The sequence below is a fragment of the Dipodomys merriami genome, unplaced genomic scaffold (genome assembly GCF_024711535.1).
Source record: "Dipodomys merriami isolate MVZ:Mamm:240054 unplaced genomic scaffold, mDipMer1.0.p SCAF_42, whole genome shotgun sequence".
Lineage (NCBI taxonomy): Eukaryota > Metazoa > Chordata > Mammalia > Rodentia > Heteromyidae > Dipodomys > Dipodomys merriami.
The window spans coordinates 648,579-668,097 of NW_027205826.1; the positions used below are offsets into that span (position 1 = coordinate 648,579).

Genomic DNA, 19,519 nt, shown 5'->3' on the forward strand with positions numbered 1-19,519 from the left:
AGCCAACAGTCGGTGTCAAATTCAAAGGCACCAGCCCAACTCCAACTTGTCTGCCGACTACCCACGTGACCTGCCTGCCCTTCATCTCTGCTGTCTCCCGGCCTGGATGCCCTCTCCTTCCTGGTGTACCCTGAGTCTGAGCGCCATTCTCAGTAGACGAATGTGGGCCATGCTCATCTCTGTCCCCTGATGCGTGTCACCTTGTGGCACTTAGGAGTTGGCTGAGCCTTCTTCTTACAAGTGGAACAGTGACATTTCCTCAAGATGAAACCATGGATGGTCAGGCTTGTGACTTTCCGGATACCTCCTTTATATGTGTGGCTAACTTCTTTTTTTTTTTTTTTTTGATCCGATCATGGGGCCTGAACTCTGGGCCTGGGCGTTGTCCCTCAGCTCTTCAGCTCAAGGCTAGCTCTCTACCACTTGAGCCACAGTGCCAGGTCCAGCTTTTTTCTTTTTGCTTATGTGGTGCTGAGGAATCGAACCCAGGGCCTCATGCATGCAAGGCAAGCACTCTACCACTGAGCCACCTTCCCAGCCCCATAAATGTGTGGCTAACTTCTTTAAAAAATGGTTGAACTTTTAAGTCTGAGAAAGTAATGTTTAGCTTTGATGTTCTGTGTTGGAATTTGTGTTCTGGGAAGAGTTTTTCTTTTGATTTTTTGTAAACATGGTGATTTCATACACTTAATTGTGCAGTAATTTATTTTGGCATCTCTGTCCTTTAGATACGAGAAGGGCCACACTGCAAACCTTCTGCTAGCAGCTGTTTCCTCTACCTTGTCTCTTGCTCCCTTGTATCATACTGTTAGTGCCGATAATTAGGCCAGGCAGGTTTTTGCTTAAGTTCACTGTCCAGATTCATGTGCTGTGAGTAAATCCTGGCTGTGGACCTATTCTGTATAGATCTATACTAGAGCACAGGGCAAGCTTCACTTATTATGGCTGAATTATGAGTAGGAAGGGATAAGCTGATGTTTACTGCTGGGGCCTTCCAGCCTCTGGAGTGTGTTGTGTTTGTGTTTTGGTATAAAAGTTAGTGACATCAACTCAAAAGAAGGGACATATGGCCAAGCACTGGTGGCTTGCACCGGTAATACTGGACACTGAGGAAGATGAGTCCTGGAGGATTGCAGTTTGAAGCCAGTCTGGGCAGGAAAGTCTAGAAGACTGTATCCCTAGTTAACCAGAAAAAAAAAAAAAGGCAATAGAAGATGTGGCTCAGGTGACAGAGTGAAAGGCATAGGCAGCACACAAGTACAGGCACTGATTTCAAACCCCAGTATTAGCCAGATAGACCCTGGGACTGTGTAAAGTGCTACGAGAAGATTCATAGTATAAGATGTCACTGAAATACAAGAACTTAATTTCATGTACATATGTGATCCCTGGGGAGCAGAGTGGTACGTAACCAGATGGTCAGGCATGGTAGAAACAAATCCAGACAAGGTGGTGTGAATAGAGATGCTCTTCGGGTGATAGTTATCCACGTGAGCTCAGCAGGCAGAGGCGCGAAGGAATGTGAAGGAATATGTTGGTCCTTTGTGAGAGCTAGCCTCCACACGGGAAAGGAGAGACTGTGTTCTGCCTTGGTGTGAGGAGATGTGGTATTGCTCTCTAGAGAGAGGGAAGAACGGGGCTGGGAAGGTGGCTCAGCGGTAGAGCCCTTGCCTTGCATGCATGAGGCCCTGGGTTCGATTCCTCAGCACCACAGAAGCAGAAAAAAAACAAGTGGCGCTGTAGGGCTCGAGTGGTAGAGCGCTAGCCTTGAGCTGAAGAGCTGAGGGACAGTGCCCAGGCCCAGAGTTCAAGCGCCATGACTGACAAAGGGGGGCGGGAGGGGAGGAGAAGGCAGGGCTCCTTGATGTGTGCAGGTAGGACTCTGAGCCCACATTTCTATTGAAAACTTGAAGTCTTTTGTAGCTTTATGGCAAAAAAAAATCCATAAGTAGTTGGGTTTTTTTTATAGACTTAGAAGTATTTTTTAAGCAAGTGCTACTGTTTAGACACTAAACTATTCATGTTAGGGCTGCCTCCTAAAAAGCATGGATTGGGTTGGGCGCCAGTGGCTCACGTCTGTAATCCTAGCTACTCAGGAAGCTGAGGTCTGAAGATTGCAGTTCAGAGCCAGCTGGGGTAGAAAAGTTCATGAGATTCTTATCTCCAGTTAACCACCAAAAAGCCAGAAGTAGAGTTGTAGCTCAAGTGGTAGAGTGCTATCCTTGAGCACAAAAGCTCAGGGACAGCACCCAGTCCCTGAGTTCAAGCCCCAGGACCAGCACCCAAAAAAAAAAAAAATTGGAATGCAGACCAGAGAGTATTTAGGTCAGGTCTGTTGACACTACCATGGTGATAGGGCATCTGTCCACATTCTCCAGCTGAGCTGAGCCCCAGAGAGATCATGGAAGGCAGGAGATCCTTTAGGATTAGGTTGCCCTTACTGAGTAGCAATTTGTAACCAAAGCAGGATTGGCCTCAGGGGACATTCAGCAATGTCTAGAAGCCTTTGCAATAGTCACACCTGGAGAGGTGCTGCTGGTTCTAGTCATTGGGCCACATGTGCAACTAGGCATCCTATAGTATGGAAGGAATCCCCCCCCCCCCGCCCCAAGTGGCCTTCCTGATAGAAGACCCTTAGTGAAGCTCACTGTTTGTTCTTTGTTCCCTCTCCTTGCTGTTTGGTGTCTCTTCCTTTCTTAGTCTCAGATAGCACCTCTGTGTGTGCAGTCACCAGCATCCCCTTTATCTTGGGCTGGGCCTGTGGATTGTGTGTCCTGGAACTGGGGGCTCCAGTCCATGTGTTTGACAGGTACCCTTGCTGACTCTCAAACCCTCTGATGTCCAGGAGCTACTGCATCACCCTGTTTCTTGTCACTAGCCATCTTACATTGCCATATCAAGAGCAACTTGCCAGAGCTTCTAACCTGGGGTGCCTAGCACTGAGTGCTGGCCCTCTGTTGAAGGAGGGGCATAGTTGCCAGTACACACCACTGCCCTGTAGATAAAGGGCCGAGGAGCAGAGGGCTTGGGCCCATGGAGAACGGCAAGGGGATAGTCTGGTCGGTGCTGTTCTGCCTGCTTGCCAATAGCCGTCCTCGTATGTGTCCCCATCAGTGACGGCGGCGTCTTAAGGAAGGGTTAACATCCTCCCTGAGAGCAGCTCAGGCTTTGCTTGGGCAGGGGAGAAGAAAGCTAGCGCAGCCTATGAGCAAAGGCTGGCGGTGCCTCCCCTCCCCCAGGAGGCCGGGAAGAGGGTAGTGGGAGGGGCCGGGCTGTGTGATTGCATTCATGGAAATGAGCCTGGAGGAGCACCCCGGCGCACACTGAGTGTCAGCAAGGCTGCAGCTCCAGCTCCCATCCCAGGCCTGCGCCAGCCTGCCACCAGGCTCTGCTCACCCCCGCGCACGCACGCCAGCCTGCCTGCCTGCCTGCCTGCCTGCCTGCCTGCCTGCCTGCCGGCCTGCCTGACTGCCTGACTGCGTGGCTTGTCCACTCGGCTTTTGTCTCCTCTGGACCCTCCTCCCCTGCCCTTGTGTGCTGGCACACACATGCTGTCCTTGCTCCAGCTTTCCCTGCACCCAAGGCTGGGAGAGCTCCGGGGAATCTAGGCCTGTGGGATCGCTGTACAGAGCCACCATGGCCTCTGAGGTGGAGAGCTGCGAGCGGCAGAGGCTTTGATGTTGCTGCCCAGGGCTGGCCAGGACACTGGGGCTGCAGGACAGGGGACTCACCGCTGGTAAGCGTGGATGGCACATGGAGTGGGTCTGCTGCTCCCCTGTTAGGTGTTGCTGTGGCCTCTCCCTACCGCTGCACGCAGCCAGAGCTGACGTGTGCAGCCGACTGCTTGTCTGTCCTTGGGCTCCATCCTCCGTCCTCCCCTCCTAGGGATTTTCCACAGTGCTTTTGACAGATGCCCAAGCATTCCATGCAGTTTCTCCTTGGCCTGAGAGTTAAGAACAAGTCAGTAACCGATTCCTGGGGCCCAGATTTGGTGAGGTTAGAAATAGTGTGGATAGGAAGCAGAAGAACAAACTCAGGGTGTCTCTCCCCTCCAGGCCTGCCCATCACCCAGGGTTTCTGTTCACCCACTGAGTGCTGTGGAGCCTGTTCTGGGCGCGCACAGGAGTGGAGTTGTCCACCTGATTTGGTCCTAGAAATCCACCCAATTGTGAGACAGAGGTATCGTTTCAATGTATAGAAAATCCAGGGCCAACACACAAACAGATTTTAGGATGGGGGGGGAGAGAGAGAGAGAGAGAGAGAGAGAGATGACCTCTGTTTGGGATGCAGAAGGGCTGTAGCTCAGCTGCGCCATGTGACTGAGGAGCTGGCAGGCACCGGACAGTGCTTCACCCAGGACACAGAGCCTCTCCCCAGAGGAGGGAGCAGGGGGAGCAACCAGGTACCCAAAGAGCTAAGGACCAAATGCTGTCTCGCTGTCTCCTCAGGCTGGTACAGGAAATCCCCCCCCCTGCCCAGCTTATCCCAACACTTTGCCCAGTCGTGGACCCCCCCACCCCCCACCCCCATCCCCTGGGCAGGCTTGAAGTCTAGTATTAGGGAGATGCTGGGGACCCATGTTCCTGCAAGCTGTCAGGAAAGGGGGGAATCTAGACTATTTCCTGGCTTTTAATGGTTAACTAAAAACAGACGATAAATGTTGTTTTCATAAGTCACACTTTTAGGAAAAAATGCAATGACTTAGTTCATTACTACCTTGAAATTTGACCTCATTTCTCCTGGATTAGATGATTAAATCAAACATGTAAATTCAATCTTGAGTTCTAGGATTTATTAAATAAATTATGTTATTCTCTTCTCTAGAAAAAATACATTCCTTTTATAAACCATTTATGGAACTTTAAAAATACTTTTTTTTGTCGGTTGTAGGGCTTGAAGGAACTTAAAAATATTTACTCTTAAGAAGGGCTGGGATGGTAACTTCCTGTTCTATGGGAAGAAACTGGAGAGGGCAGAGATCATGTTTTACCCAAGGTCATGGGGGTCACTGTGACCCTGAATTGGTACCTGGTCTCTCACTCCCTCCTAATTGGGCATTGTTAGCGGATGGGTCTCGGAACAGTCTTCCTTAAAAGTGCAGAATGTCATGGTAAATTATCTACTAGACACACTTCTATGCTGGAGACGGGGTGGGTATTGCCTAGAAAGACTTTAAGTGAGAATTGTCTATCTGTGCTGACAATGGGTTGGAAGGCACCTCTTCATGTTGAATATCATTTATGTTAGCTGCATAATTTAACTCTTTTTGGTTCTTGTTGCATTTGTAAATCCTTTTTTAAAAACAAAACAAAAAAAACCCTCTTAGGCTACAAGTTGGTGGTGAGACAGTGCTCTTCATAAAAGTCATCATAGGTTCTTAGAAAAGGTTATAATGAGTAGGATTTTGAAGTTCAAATATTGCTATTAAATTGTTGCCTATTGTCACACATTACTTACAATAAAAGGGATCATTTATAAAAAAAATAAATAAATTGTTGCCTATTTTTAGCTGTGGTAATATCCATATAACATTAAATTTGCCATCCTGACTTTTTTGTGTGTGCGCCAGTCCTGGGGTTTGAACTCAGGGCCTAGATGCTGTCTCTCTTTGCTCCTTTTGCTTGAGGCTAGCACTCTACCACTTGAGCCACATCTCCACTTATGGCTTTTTAAAATTATTTTAGGAGTTTATTGGAGATAAGAGTCTCATGGACTTTCCTGCCTGGGCTGGCTTTGAAAAGCAATCCTCAGATCTCAGCCTGTTGAGTAGCTAAGATTACAGGCTTAAACCACTGGCACCTGGCTTCATCCTGACTATTGTAAGTGTTCAGTTCCCTGCCGAATACATTTACAGAGTTGTGCATCCACCCCCAGAATTGTTTAACCCTACAACTCTGCCCCCCATCAAACAGCTCTCTTACCACTTCAGTTCCTTGCAACTCTTCATTCTGTCTCAGTGAGTATAACTACTCTGTGAACACAACTGGGCCAAAACGGACTTCTACATGTAGCATTTGTCATTTTGTAACAGGCTTTTCCACTGAAGTTCACCCAGGCTGTAGCACGTCAGAATTTCCTCCCTCCTCTCTTTCTCCCGTTTCTTTCTTTTTTGAGACAAGGTCTCACTACATAGCTTAGGCTGGCCTTGAGCCTGTTACATTACTAGGGCCTTCTGTCCCAGCCTTTGGAGGACCGGTATGCAACCCCACATCCTCCTCCTTCCTTCTTCAAGGACCAGATGATGTGGTGTTAGACTTTGAAAGAGTCGCTAAGGTTTTAACTCAGTAGGAAGGAAACACAAGCAGTGCTCCACAGCTGACAGAGGTGTGCTGTGGACGCTATGCCAGCACCTGCTGGCAGTGAGCCTTGGCTTTTATCACACTGTCCTGGGTCCCCATTTCCTTATCCTCCCATTTTGAGGACTCTAAATGAGGCTTTCCACAAAATCCTGAACCGTCACTGCTTTGTGGTTCACCTCTCTCTTGTGTTGCCTTTTAACTGGCAGTGCTGGGAGTTTGGGTTGCTTCCTTCCCCGTCTTAAAGCTGTGACCCAGAGCATTTGCAATGCCAGCATGGGAAGTTGGAAACCACTGTTCTCCATGAGGGAAAAAAGAACAGTGGCCCCTGAGAAGTTGGTCATCCCTTCAATGTGTCTCTCACCTGCTGTTCACAGGGGGCCTTGTGGCACTGTCCCTTTATTCTCTAGTTTCTGGGTCACCAGATGTCTTGTCACACTGCTCAGAGTTGTTGGTGTGTGTAAAAGCCACACAAAGGCCGTGCCTTCAAGGAAGCGGCCTGTTATCCTCCTGTTCACTGAGAGGCCCGCAGAGGTTGCTCAGCCGGTCAGTCAGTTGTGCACAGGTAGCTTGGTAGCACCCGGCCAGTCCCATAGGTTGGTGTGGCCCTAATCACCACACACTGCTGAAACTGCCCATGTGCTTATAGACATTACCTGGCCCTGCCACTCCTGTAGGAGGGGACAGGGCTGCTGTCCAGTGGTGAGGCAGCTGTAAAAGTAGGTCGTGTGAGCAGCAGGGTCCTAGTGGGGAGCAGTAAGGAGGGCAAAGTTGATTGCTGACCAAAGAGACTGTCTCTTGCTGAGTCTCTTCTTGTGCCAGCTCCGTGTTTTTCCTTGGCTTGCATTTGGCCATCACACCTGCACCAGCAGTGAACAGCAGTGGTTTCATTTACAGATGGGCCAGACAGAGGCTCAAGGGGAGGAGGAGCTATTGAGCAGTGGTCTGGCTTCAAAGCCCGAGTTCTTTCCAGCACTTCGAAGTTTTCCAAATGGCAGATTAAGGAAATTTCAGGAGATGAGGTGACTCGCGTCCAGGCTTGTGCTGTTGGGATCATGCTGGCAGGGTACATAGGAGTGGGTATGCAGAGGCCAATGGAGGGGACTGCCGGCCTTGGGGTTCCTCACTCAGGCCCTAGGGTGGTACATCCTAGGAGGCAGGAGACCCCCCCCCCACCACACACACACCTTTCTTCTTTGATACTTACCTGTATCTGCCTCTTGGACATAGTCCAACTTGTGAACAGCCTCTTGTCCCCTCAGCATGGAACCAGTATTGTGTGGAGGGTGTAAGAAGCTGGAGCTTTATTTCCCCACCATTGCCTATGTTTTAGGCGACTTTAGTTTGGGTTTCTAAGGGTGCATATACGTGTGTATGTGTGTTTATGTGTATGAGTGTTTAAGGAACTCCAGGTCTGTGAAAGGAAAGGGAAGCGTTTCTGGAGGGCTCTGTGACGGCAGGCTGTCAGAGCCTGTCTCAGCCCCAGTGGTGGGCCCGCTGCTTAATTCTCTCCTAAACATTTCTGTGCTATGCTGGTTCAAGTCTGGACCCATTGTAGCCACTGAGAGCGGGACTACCAGGATGCTGGTTACTACAATGATGGAAAAAATAAGGCAAGTGATGTATGCTCAAACCAGGCAGAGGGATGACCTCAAGAAGGAAGCTCTCGGTCCCAAAGCAAGCCTGGGACCCCGGGCTTTTGCAGCACCCCTGGATGGGCTCAGGGTAGCGCATCCCCCCACCCCCACCACCACGTGAGCAGAGGCTGCCAGCTCTACTGAGCACCTCCTGCTGTCAGTCACGGGAATGGTGCCTGCAGTGGAATCTCATTTGGTACTGCTGGGCAGCTGCGGTGGACAGGGGTGGCAGGTTTTAGACCAGTGCCTTCCTGGTGCTCATCTTTCCTCTCTTGGCTTAGAAAGGGAGTACCGTCCCTTTAAGACAGTCCTCCTTTGTATGCGTTGGCTGGAGCCTGGCTATGCTCTGGGTTTCTGCCGACAGTTAAAATCTGCGCAGCAACATTTAAATAAATAAACAAATGAAAGCTTCCCTTGTGTGGCATTTCTATTCACCGCCTGGCACAATAACTGCTTGTTGTTTGGTCACTTTGATCCCCTTCATTAAATCAGAACCTTGGGAGGGGATGGTAGGGGCCAGGCTGAACATGCTGAACCATGGCCCTGCCTGCCAGCCAGACAGACACTTTGCAGATTAACCTTGGGACTGGGTGAGGGGCTTCCTCTTTGACCTCCTCTGTTGTGATGTAGAGACAACCTGCTGCCATTCTTTTAGAGAAAAGGGCTTAGCCTCCTCCCTGGCACAGAAGCGTGGTTGCAGCGCGTGGAGTTGGGGGAGGGAGGAGTTGTTGTCGCCTGCCATCTGGCCTACCCCAGCTAGCTAGCACTCTTGTGCAGTTTAGCCCTCGTGGTCTGCAGGGCACGGCACGGAGAGCTCTCCAGGTGTGTGGCCCCAGAATGCCTGCTTACCTCCCCCGTCCCATCTCTAACACACTAGCATGGGACCTGAGAGCCCCGAGGCCCACAGCAACACCAGCAGTAGTGCTGGTTCTTTAACAGAACATTTTCTCCTTTGTTTGTTTTGCATAAAAAGAAGGCTTAAATTCAAGATTTCATGTTATAGTGATACATTTATGCATGCAAAGGGAAATACTTGTTAGGCTTTACCTCATCTCAGAAAAATTCCACTACAGAAGGAACTTGGCTTTTTTTCCTTTAAGTTCAGATTAGTTGTTGAAGCAGGAGGGAAGCGGTGTTGTGACTGAAGTTTACTAAGTATTAGACAAAGAGTAATGTGAGAAAGTATGCATGCTTCCTGTCAGGAGACTGGATCAAAATAAGTGAGAGTAAATGTCTTGTTTATTCTACCTGCACACTGGCTTCAAGGACAGCAAGACCTGTATTTCTAGCGCGCCTGGTTGATGTCTTTTCACCTCAAGCTGCCACAGTGCCTGACGTGTATATTTATTTATTTTATTTTGTCGGTCGTGGGGCCTGAACTCTGGGCCTGGGCGCTGTCCCTCAGCTCTTCCGCTCAAGGCGAATGCTCTACCACTTGAGCCACAGCTCCACTTCCGGCTTTTTCTGTTTATGTGGCACTGAGGAATCAAACCCAGGGCCTCATTCATGCGAGGCGAGCGCTCTACCACTGAGCCACCTTCCCAGCCCGCGTGTGTATTTATTTTATAACAAGTGTTCAGAGGCTTAGATGCCCCATCATTTCATTCCCAGGCTTGTTCTGCTTCCCAAAACAGCCCAGTAAACAAACGTTTTCTAGTTCCAGATCTTCTGCTTCATGAGGCAGATGATTTTGTCAAAGTATCTCCTGCCTTCCTCCTGTAATGGATGAGGACACAGCTCATGTCATTGTTTCACATTCACGTTCAGTGGTTTGTCTCAGTGTGGTAATTTGTCTCTCCTTGGAAACTTCCATGTACACATTTGTACCTGCACCTCCCACTCCGTTGTCTTCGCCAGGCTTCCGCCGCCCGTCTGTGCCCTGCCTAGTAAGAGGGAGCTATGGGGACCCTGTGGGGACCCTGCTTCCTCCCAGAGCCTTCTGTTATCGTCAACCTTGGTGACAGTTTTTGCTCTGTTAACCAGGTTGATTCTGACAGCACCCAGCAAACAACACTGTGATGACAATGCCTCCAAACATGCCACACGCGTTTGCATTCGGAGCAGTCCCTCGCAGGCCTGCTCCATGCGCCCTGCCTCATCCCTCCAGGATTCCCTTTGCTTTGTTCGTCTCGTTTCCAAATACTTTTCATTTTGTTAAGAGAATACTAATTGACTCTCACTCACTTTGCCAATATTTCCTAGCTGCTTTCTTGTTTGTTCATTGTGACAATCTTTGTGCTGCCCTTGGGTTTCTCTTGTGGTCTGGTCTGGTCTTTCTTGAATTTCTCTTCTGTTCTGGTCTGGTCTTTCTTGAGTTTCTCTTGTGGTCTGGTCTGGTCTTTCTTATTTGTTCGTTGTGATGATCTTTGTGCAGCCCTTGGATTTCTCGTCTGGTCTGGTGTCTCTGGCTGTCTTAGATGAGCAATTTGGTACTCTCCCTCTTACCATATTTTCATCCTGGTGAAAAAAAGGGGCACAAGGCCCTGTGTTTCTTGCTGTCTGAAATGGTTTCTTTTTGCCCTTCTCCTTGGAGAACCTAAGGGTGAGATGGTTTCCATTTAGAATTCTGAAGGCTACCACCCTCCCATCTTCATGGTCCTATGTCATTGCCCTGTCAGCTTGGTCCTTTGTGGGCGCTCTGATGAACCACTTTCCCAACTCCCTTTGAGATTTAAGCCCTTTGCTCTTGCACTGCCCAGTTTTTAAATGTGAATATTTCTCTGTGCCACTTTGAGGTGTGTGTGCGTGTGTACCTATGTGCATACAAGTGTGTGTGTGTGTGTGTGTGTGTGTGTGTGTGTGTGTGTGTGTGTGTGTGTGTGTGTGTGTATCTCCTGGGGCTTGAACTCAGACGGGGTATGTATTTGTGAGCTTTTTTTTTTTTTGTCTATAGTGGGGCTTGAACTCTGGGCCTAGGCGCCATCCCTCAGCTCTTCAGCTCAAGGCTAGTGCTCTACCACTTGAGCCACAGTGCCACTTCTGGTTTTCTGAATGGTTTATTGGAGATAAAGAGTCTCTCAGACTTTCCTACCCAGGCTGGCCTTGAACTGATCCTCAGATCTTACCTCTTGAGTAGCCAGGATTATAGGTGTGAGCCACTGGCACAGGCTTTGTGACCTTTTTTGCTCGAGGCCATTACTCTACCACTTGAGCCTTAGCTCCGCTTCTGACTTTTTGGTGGTTAATTGGAGATACACAGATCCCAGCCCCCTGATTAGCTAGGATTACAAGCATGAGGCACCAGCACCCAGGTTGGTACTATGTTTTTTTAAGGAGTTTTCTCTCCAGCTAGAGCTAACTTGCAGTTAGCTAGCTTCCCTTTGCAGTAGTCATGGAGGTAAATTGCCCTTGACTTCCCCAGGTCGCAGCTGGGTTTGGGTGGTCTGCAGAACTGAGGCAGAGGAACCTTTCCAAACCACAGTGCTCAGTGCTGTCACATGGTGAGGTGTGCCTTGCATGTGTATGCTGAGATGAAGCCATGGTAGAGCATGCATTCCTCGGGTAGATCTTGGTTGAGAAGAGAAGGGTGGGAGCACTGGGTAAAAAGGAAACGGCTGTGCCTGTGAAGCTGCTTCCCTAGGCTTCTCTATCTCTTTACTTCTCCCTTCTGTTGTCCTAAGTGATCTTCAGGGGATATCCGAGGAGGACTTGCTCTCCCAACATGGCAAAGGATGCCTGTGCCCAGATAGAGTATGAGTCCAGCCATGTTCCCGAAGGGAGACACCATCCCAACTCTGTGCTGTGCCGCAGAAATGTACGCCAGCACAAATGCAGTTTTCCATACAGTAATAGCCGCCAACACTTGATACCCACGAAGCCCAGACAGGGCCCAAGGCACTTTATACTGTTGTGCATGCCCCTTGTCTGCAGCTTCAGTTCCTCAGTCATGTTCAGCCCCAAGTATTAAATGAAAAGTTTATAAACCTTCAATGTGCCGTTCTGAGCAACATGATCCTTTGCCCTCTGCTCCATTCCACCTATCTTTGAGTCTTCTGTGATATTGTAGAGAAAGAGAAAGGAAGCTCATGCTGGTTTTGCTGCCATACTTCCAAATGCAAAAATGTGTGTCCACAGTGTGCAGTAGTGCTGGCTGTGTGTGTGTGTGTGTGTGTGAGAGAGAGAGAGAGAGAGAGAGAGAAAGAGAGAGAGAGAGAGAGAGAGAGAGAGAGAGAGAGAGAGAAACATACTTAGCACATAAGGGGTTTAGTGCTATCTGGTTCAGGCATCTGTCACAGGTTGTGGAACCTTCCCTCTATGGGCAAAGGACATTTCTGTGCTGTGTTTACTTTATCCTGACTCGATCCTGTGACTTGAGTGCTGGAATGTCCACCTTATTTATTCATTCATTCATTCATTTGGTTGGTTGGTTGGTTGTGGGGCCTGAACTCTGGGCCTGGATCCTGTCCTTCAGCTCTTCAGCTCAAGGCGAGTGCTCTACCAATTGAGCCACAGTGCCACTTCCTGCTTTTTCTGCTTATGTGATGCTGAGGAATTGAACCCAGGGCCTCATGCATGTAAGGCACGCACTCTACCACTGAGCCACCTTCCCAGCCCCTGAAATGTCCACTTTATGAGTGATAAAACATGGCCCACATAGATAAGTGACTTGTCCAAAGTGATGAGGGTCACGGCTTGGTTCTGATGCTTGCTCCTCCACGTGGCCACCTGGCTTGCAAGCACACCCAAAGGCTCACTTTGGGGGTGCCTCTCACAGCACCTCTGTGTGTGGGCCAAGACTGCAGAAGTACTACACAGTGAGCACTGTAGCCCTGGAACTAAATACCTGCTCTGGATGGGAGCACGTTTGATGGGAGCAGTGTCACTCAGGCTGTGCTGAGCAGACAGGTATGGAGCAGGAAGAGAAAGTCCCATAGTCCCAGAGTTGAGTGTTATTTTCAGTTTGCTGGATGGCTCTCTAGATCTCTCCCTGTGTAACACAGGACTCTTCACACACCCTTCCCCCACACAGCACAAAGCCATTTATGTTGCTTTGCAGCTGGCCTCCTGCTTCCACTCAGGGGAAGAGAGAGCTTTGCAGTTCTGCTCTTGACCACAGAGGAGCTGAGGCCCAGACAGACTGACAGCATCCTAGGGTCTCCTGCAGGAGGGACAAGAATGGCCAGGCCCCTGGTTTACACACCATACCCAACTTCGTGGTCCATAGCCAGCCTGATTTACACTGCTCTTCCTGCCATGCAGACCTTCCTTGCATGCTAAACTGCCAGGAATTGGAGTCAGAATGAAATCCTAGCAGTCGATTGTCTCTTAAACTTGCCTCTGGCATTTTTCAGTGTGTTTGTGGATTTTTCATCATTTTGAATGAGATGCATGTCTTTCCTTTTCGCAGTTCCCAGTGACCTGACCGCAGAGGAGCGGCAAGAACTGGAGAACATCCGACGGAGAAAGCGGGAGCTGCTAGCCGACATTCAGGTAGGGACCAGCGGGGATGCACTGTGCCGTGTGCCCCTCACACAGCATCCTGGGCACGCTGGCCTAACGTGCGGTGTAGGGATGGTGATTGCCTTTGTCTCCCACTTCTCTACAGTCGTGTGTTGGCGCAACCCCAGGGCAGAGTCTTGCTGCCCCTTTTCCCAGCTTTGCAGAGAGGGGGAGGCTGGGGAGCGGAACTCAGGTCCATGTGCAGGCCCTGGCTCTGCCACACTCACTGAGACACTTTACAAAAGCCTTGATTTCTTCCTCAGTCATAGGAAGAAAAAGAAAACACCTTCGCAAGTTGTAAGCATTGAATAGCGGATGTTAGGAAGACACTAGTTTCTGGTCCCTAGAGGTCCGTGGTTGGTGAAAGCACTTCTACTGTTTTCCAAGTTCCTTGTAATAACTGCCAGGCTTTGTCGGTAACAAGCTGTAGAAGCCACGAAGTGCATTGTTTAAGCCTCAAACAGCTGAAGTTACCCTTCTAGAATTCTTCGTAAAACATCAGCGGTGGGAAGAAGAAGAACCCCAGGAGTAAGAGGCGACTCAGTCCAAGAGGGCTGGGAGTGTTCTGTTAGTCTGTCCAGGTTCTGTCAGTAGATGTCAAGAAAACGGACGGGTCCTCAGCCTCCCTCACTGAGAGACCGCCGACCCTGCCTCTGTCCCGACCAGGCTTGATGGAAGGGGAGCCAGTGGGTGTACTGAGGCTTCATTCAGGAGGAGGAAGGACAGAACTTGTAGTCAACCACGGGTCAGTGTGAACCCAGCTCCACCTCTGCCGGCCCAGCCACCAGACATGTGGGTCCCAGTGTGTTGGTACCAGTCACACTAGTGCTTGGTGAGCTGCAGACTTGTTCTAGATTGTGCTGAGGTGGCCATCTGTCAGTGAACCTACATTTTTGACACAAAATAACATATTTAAGAACTTCTTTCCCAACCCATGGATTCCAAGGCCAAGAGCTGCCCTTGGGCTTCTATAGCCCTAGAGCCCAGTGAGTATTTGTTGAGTAAGTGACCTATCCTAGTTCCTTGTTTGGGATTTCTTTTTTTATGGCGTTTGAGTGGAAGGAGTTACCAAAGGCTTTGGAAGTGACACTGCTGTGCGTCTCCCCTCCTGGTGACCCCCTGTCCCTTTGCAGAGGCTGAAGGACGAGATAGCAGAGGTCGCTAATGAAATTGAAAGCCTGGGATCCACAGAGGAGAGGTGAGTCTTCTGGCCCCGTCCCTGGGGGCCTTGGGAAGGAAAGCATTTCTCAGTGTTCCCAGACTCAGCCTTCACTCCAGAGATCCTCAGTATAGGAGCTTTTTATGTTTGTAAGACTAAACTCGGAAAGCTATAATCTGCTCTTTTTTGTATGTATGTGAATTACTACGTATCTTCCTTCTATTCTCTGCTGTGTTTTGTGTGTTTTAAAATTTCTACTTTTTGCTAATACAATTTCAAAACCTGATATGCCCAATTATATTTTTGTATTTTCAAGCTTATTGGCCTAGCCTTAGTGCTTAAAGTATGAGAATATAGAAATGAAATTGCAGTGTAAGATGATAAGGATGGTTTGGTTGTTTTTTTTTTCTTTTAATGACATGAAATGCTCATGACTTTTGAGAATTTAATTTTGAATAGAGTTTCCAGACCATTTTCTAACTGCTTAATGAAATAAACAGGCTGTTTCCAGCTCACTCCACCTCTCTATTTTTCTAAGCCCAAACCTAAGCCTGCCTGTCTGGTTTCCTAAGGCCAGCTGATTTGTTATTATAATTCCACGTGGGTGAGGCCCTTAGACATGGGTGGGGCTGAAGGTGCCACAGAAAGCAGCCAGCTCATCACTTTCAGCCTCTGGCTTGTCTCTCTGCTTTGGTGTGTGTACCTTTCCATTATCCATTTAAAAATGGAGCTCAAGCCAGTGCCTAGCTACTTAGGAGGCTAAGATATGAGGATTACAGTTTGAATACAGCCTGGGCAGGAAAGTTCGTGAAACTCCTACCTCTGATAAACTATCAAAAAAGCTAGAAGTGGCACTGTGGCTCAAGTGGTAGAATGCTACCCTTGTGCAAAAGAAGCTTAGGGATAGCACCCAGACCCTGAGTTCAAGCTCTGTAAGACCAGCACAAAAACAAAACAAAAAAACAAATGTGAGCCAGGCTTCAGTGGCTCACACCTATAATCCTAGTTACTCAGGAGGCTGAGGTAGTGGCGCTGTGGCTCAAGTGGTAGAGCGCCCACCTCGAGCTGAAGAGCACAGGGACAGTGCCCAAGCCCAGAGTTCAAGCCCCATGACTGACCAAAAAAAAAAAAGGATCTCATAGACTCAGGAGGCTGAGATCTAAGGATCACAGTTCAAAGCCAGCCCTGGCAGGAAAGTCCATGAGATTCTTATCTCCAATTAACCACCAGAAAACCAGAAGTGGTTCTGTGGCTCAAGTGGTAGAACATTCACCTTGAGCTGAAGAGCATAGGGACAGAGCCCAAACCCAGAGTTCAAGCCCCATGTCTGATACACAAACAAACAAAAAACCCCAAACGTGCCATTTTAACCACTAGTAAGGATCTCGAGAGAAGTCACTAAGTACCATCACACTTCTGCAGCATCCGTCTCCGGGAGCTAACACCTTCCCAAGCAGAAACTCCATCCCTGCATACACTAACTCCCATCTTGTCCTCTCCCAGCCCCTTGCATCCCCCATTCTACTTTCTGTCCATTCTAGGGATCTCCTCGAAATGGAATGCTATAGTATTTGTATCCAAACAGGTGCGTCAGAATGCATACCATTAAGTAAGGAAAAGACAGCCCATAGACAAGGTGGACAGAAAGTATCTGGTAATGGACACATGAAAATGCTGACACCATTGGTCCTGAGCGTTTGAAGCGCAGGGCTCCTGTGAGGGGCAGCTTCATGCCCACCCAGATAGCTGAAGTTGAAAGGACAGCTGGTACCTGGAACTGGCCAGTGTTGGGAAACAGCTTGTCAGTTTCTTATGAGCATACACCCAAGCTAAGACCCAGAAATTTACTACCAGGTGTTTACAAAGAGACCTGGAAAGGATATTCATTAAATTCTTATTTAAAATATCCCCAAAGCCTACCAACAGGCGATTGGATAAACAGCACAGATGAACCTGGGGTTACGGTATAGCTCAGCAGTAGAGTGTTTACCTGGTACACAGATGGTTCAGTTCCTGGCACTGCAAAAAGAAAACATCATGCTAAGTGAGAGAAGCCAGACACACCAGTCCAGACATTATGGTTCTCTTCATATGAAATGTCCGGCATAGGCAAATCTGTGGAGACCCAAGTAGGAATAAAGATTAACTGGAAATGGGTGTGAGGAATTTTGTTGGATCCATAAAATGTTCTAAGCTGGATCACAATAATGGATGCAGAATGTAGTAAGCTTGCTTGAAACCACTCATGCATACACTTAAAATGAGTTTTATGTTAAGTAAATTATGCCTTGGTAAAGTTCTAAAGTAGATCAGAGAAGAATATTATGGATCTGAGGTAGAAGGAGCAGATGCACGTGGGGCCTGGGCCAGCTTCTTCGTTCTGACCTTTCCTGTCTACTTGCTTTCCCATGGCAGTCTTGGAGAAACCCCTGCATGTCGGTGGCTGCATGTGGGACAGCCTCAGCCTCCCAGAACTCCCACGGCCAGGGCACTAATGGCTGTGGTTGTTGTCTTTCAGGAAAAACATGCAGAGGAACAAACAGGTAGCCATGGGCAGGAAGAAATTTAACATGGACCCTAAAAAGGTGAGTGAAAAGGGACAGCTGAAGCCCATTACCTTTAAGATGTCTGTAAGATGGGCGTTTTCTGAGTCACTCAGAACACTCCTAAGTTGCAGCACCCCAGCACTCCATGGCAGCACCTGTTGCTTCCTCTGAGCCCTTACCAGCCATTCCAGACCACGTCACTGCTCTTTGTGGTCTCTCTCCAGGGGATCCAGTTCTTAATAGAGAACGACCTACTCAAGAACACGTGTGAAGACATCGCCCAGTTCTTGTACAAAGGGGAGGGCCTCAACAAAACAGCCATAGGGGACTACCTGGGGGAGAGGTAAGACCCCAAGGACAAATGTCTGCTAGCAGGTAGCTGGAATGAGCTTCCAAACGCCCTAGGTTCCCAGAGATGGTGACCCCGAGCACGCGACCGCTGCTGTGGAGCAGAAGTGCTCCAGGGGATAGCAACGGTCAGAGCTGGCAGCAGAGTCTCACTTTGCTTCCTCCCTGTCTCTTGTCTGTTCTTGACAGAGATGAGTTTAACATCCAGGTCCTGCATGCATTTGTGGAGCTACATGAGTTCACTGACCTGAACCTTGTCCAGGCCTTGAGGTGAGTATTCACAACGGTGAGGTTGGCTTCTGATCCTGTGTCCAACCTGTGTGCTGTCTGACGGAGATTGTGTCTGTGGGGGTTATCACGTCTCAAGCTGTGAGCAGGAGAAGCAGCCTGACTGGTCAGGGAGTCATGTGGTAATGGCCCCTGAACAGACACAGCAGAGCTCTTCCTCAGCTAGAGGAGCTGATGAATACTCATGGTTGAAATCTTTTCTACTCTACACTTTAGAAAACCTGTAGTTTATTTTCTTGCCTTAGAATAGTTGCACATTTTATTTCCTGTTAGAAGGGGGGGGAGGTAAACTTTAGTATTTACCATATTGTTTTGTGCTTTTGAGAATTGTCCTGTATTTTGACAGCTGTAGGTATAAATAATAGATCATCTTTTGTGATACCATTTAGATAGAAGAAAGAATGCGAATTAGACCTGCTGGCTGCAGGTCTCTATGACATAAAGGGATATTGAATGCTTTGACCTGTCACCCTTCTTGGAGTGAGTTAACAGCTCATAGGCACATGCACTCTATCCACAAGTTCTGAACCTGGGCCTGTCTTCTCCCCAGGCAGTTCCTGTGGAGCTTCCGGCTCCCTGGAGAGGCCCAGAAGATAGACCGGATGATGGAGGCCTTTGCTCAGCGATACTGTCAGTGCAACAATGGGGTGTTCCAGTCCACAGGTGAGTGAGGAGGCACCCCACACACACCGTGGTTCTGGATGATTTCCAAAACGAGTGCTGAGATTTATGCCTACTTTTTTTTTTTTTTTTTTTTTGTTGGTCGTAGGGCTTGAACTCAAGGACTGGGCACTGTCCCTGAGCTCTATCATTCAAGGCTAGCGCTCTACCACTTTAAATCACAGGTTCACTTCCAGTTTTCTGGTGGTTACTTGGAGATAAGAGTCTCACAGGGACTTTTCAGCCCAGGCTGGCTTCAAAATGTGATCCTCAGCTGTCAGCCTCTTGGTAGCTAGGATTACAGGTGTGAGCCACCTGCACCCGGCTTTGCCTACATTTATTTAATACTTTTCATCATAGTAAAAGGTTGAAAGTAATCCAGAAATCCAACATTAAGGCACTAGGAAGGATTGGGAAAGTAGCTCAGTGACAGAGCACTTGCCTAGCAAGGCCCTGAGTCCCATCCCTAGCAATTGAAAAACAAATTAGTTCTAGGAATATAAATTACCATACCTCTAAACTGTGATATTTGTAACTATTAAAAATCATTTTCTGGGCTTGAGCATAGCCCAAGTTTGGCTAGCAAGCCAGAGGCCCTAGGTTCATCCCTAGTACCTTATTAAAAAATGTCTTGGAAGTTGGGCACAGTGGCCTGTGTCTCTGATTCCAGTTATTATTGAGGAGGGAAAGCTGAAAGAGGAGAATCTCAAGTTCAAGGCCAGCCTGAGCTACATAGGAGACTCTTTGTCTCAAAAAAACAGAACAAAACAGAAACGACCACAAAAAACAGACTGTTGACTCTCTGTACCCCTTTTAAGATAAAAAGGGACCAAAGTCATTTAGCGGGGAATTGATACAAGAGGGAAGACGGGAATTAAAGTTAATAATTATTGAAAGGGTCAGACTCAGACATTAAAATTAGGAAATAAAAACTGAAAAAATAAGCAGCTAACTTCCTCCCACCACACCTACTTTTAGACGAATAACAGACTTAAAAGGACTGTCTACATCTGCCTTCTCCTTGAGATATTACAAAGCTATAAGCTCTTCACTGTAGGACAGAGAGACAGAACTGGAAGATGTGTTTCACCAAGGCAAGCTCTAAAATCACCCTTTGTCTCTGTGTTTTGAGTGGACCTAGACTAG

The 19,519-nt window shown here is 48.4% G+C and overlaps 1 protein-coding gene across 4 annotated transcripts in view; it reads left to right on the forward strand.

Moving 5' to 3' along the window:
* Positions 1 to 19,519, forward strand: part of Cyth1 (cytohesin 1) — an 86,564-nt gene that overhangs the window by 44,819 nt on the left and 22,226 nt on the right. For 3 of the 4 annotated variants that reach the window (XM_069992867.1, XM_069992865.1, XM_069992866.1), the window contains exons 2-7: positions 13,281 to 13,363; positions 14,506 to 14,570; positions 17,050 to 17,116; positions 17,302 to 17,420; positions 17,615 to 17,695; positions 18,264 to 18,376. In XM_069992867.1, coding sequence (XP_069848968.1) covers positions 13,281 to 13,363; positions 14,506 to 14,570; positions 17,050 to 17,116; positions 17,302 to 17,420; positions 17,615 to 17,695; positions 18,264 to 18,376 — 528 coding nt within the window. Of the gene's footprint in view, positions 1 to 3,548; positions 3,737 to 13,280; positions 13,364 to 14,505; positions 14,571 to 17,049; positions 17,117 to 17,301; positions 17,421 to 17,614; positions 17,696 to 18,263; positions 18,377 to 19,519 lie in introns of those variants that run through there. The other variant, XM_069992868.1, reaches the window with a different exon arrangement.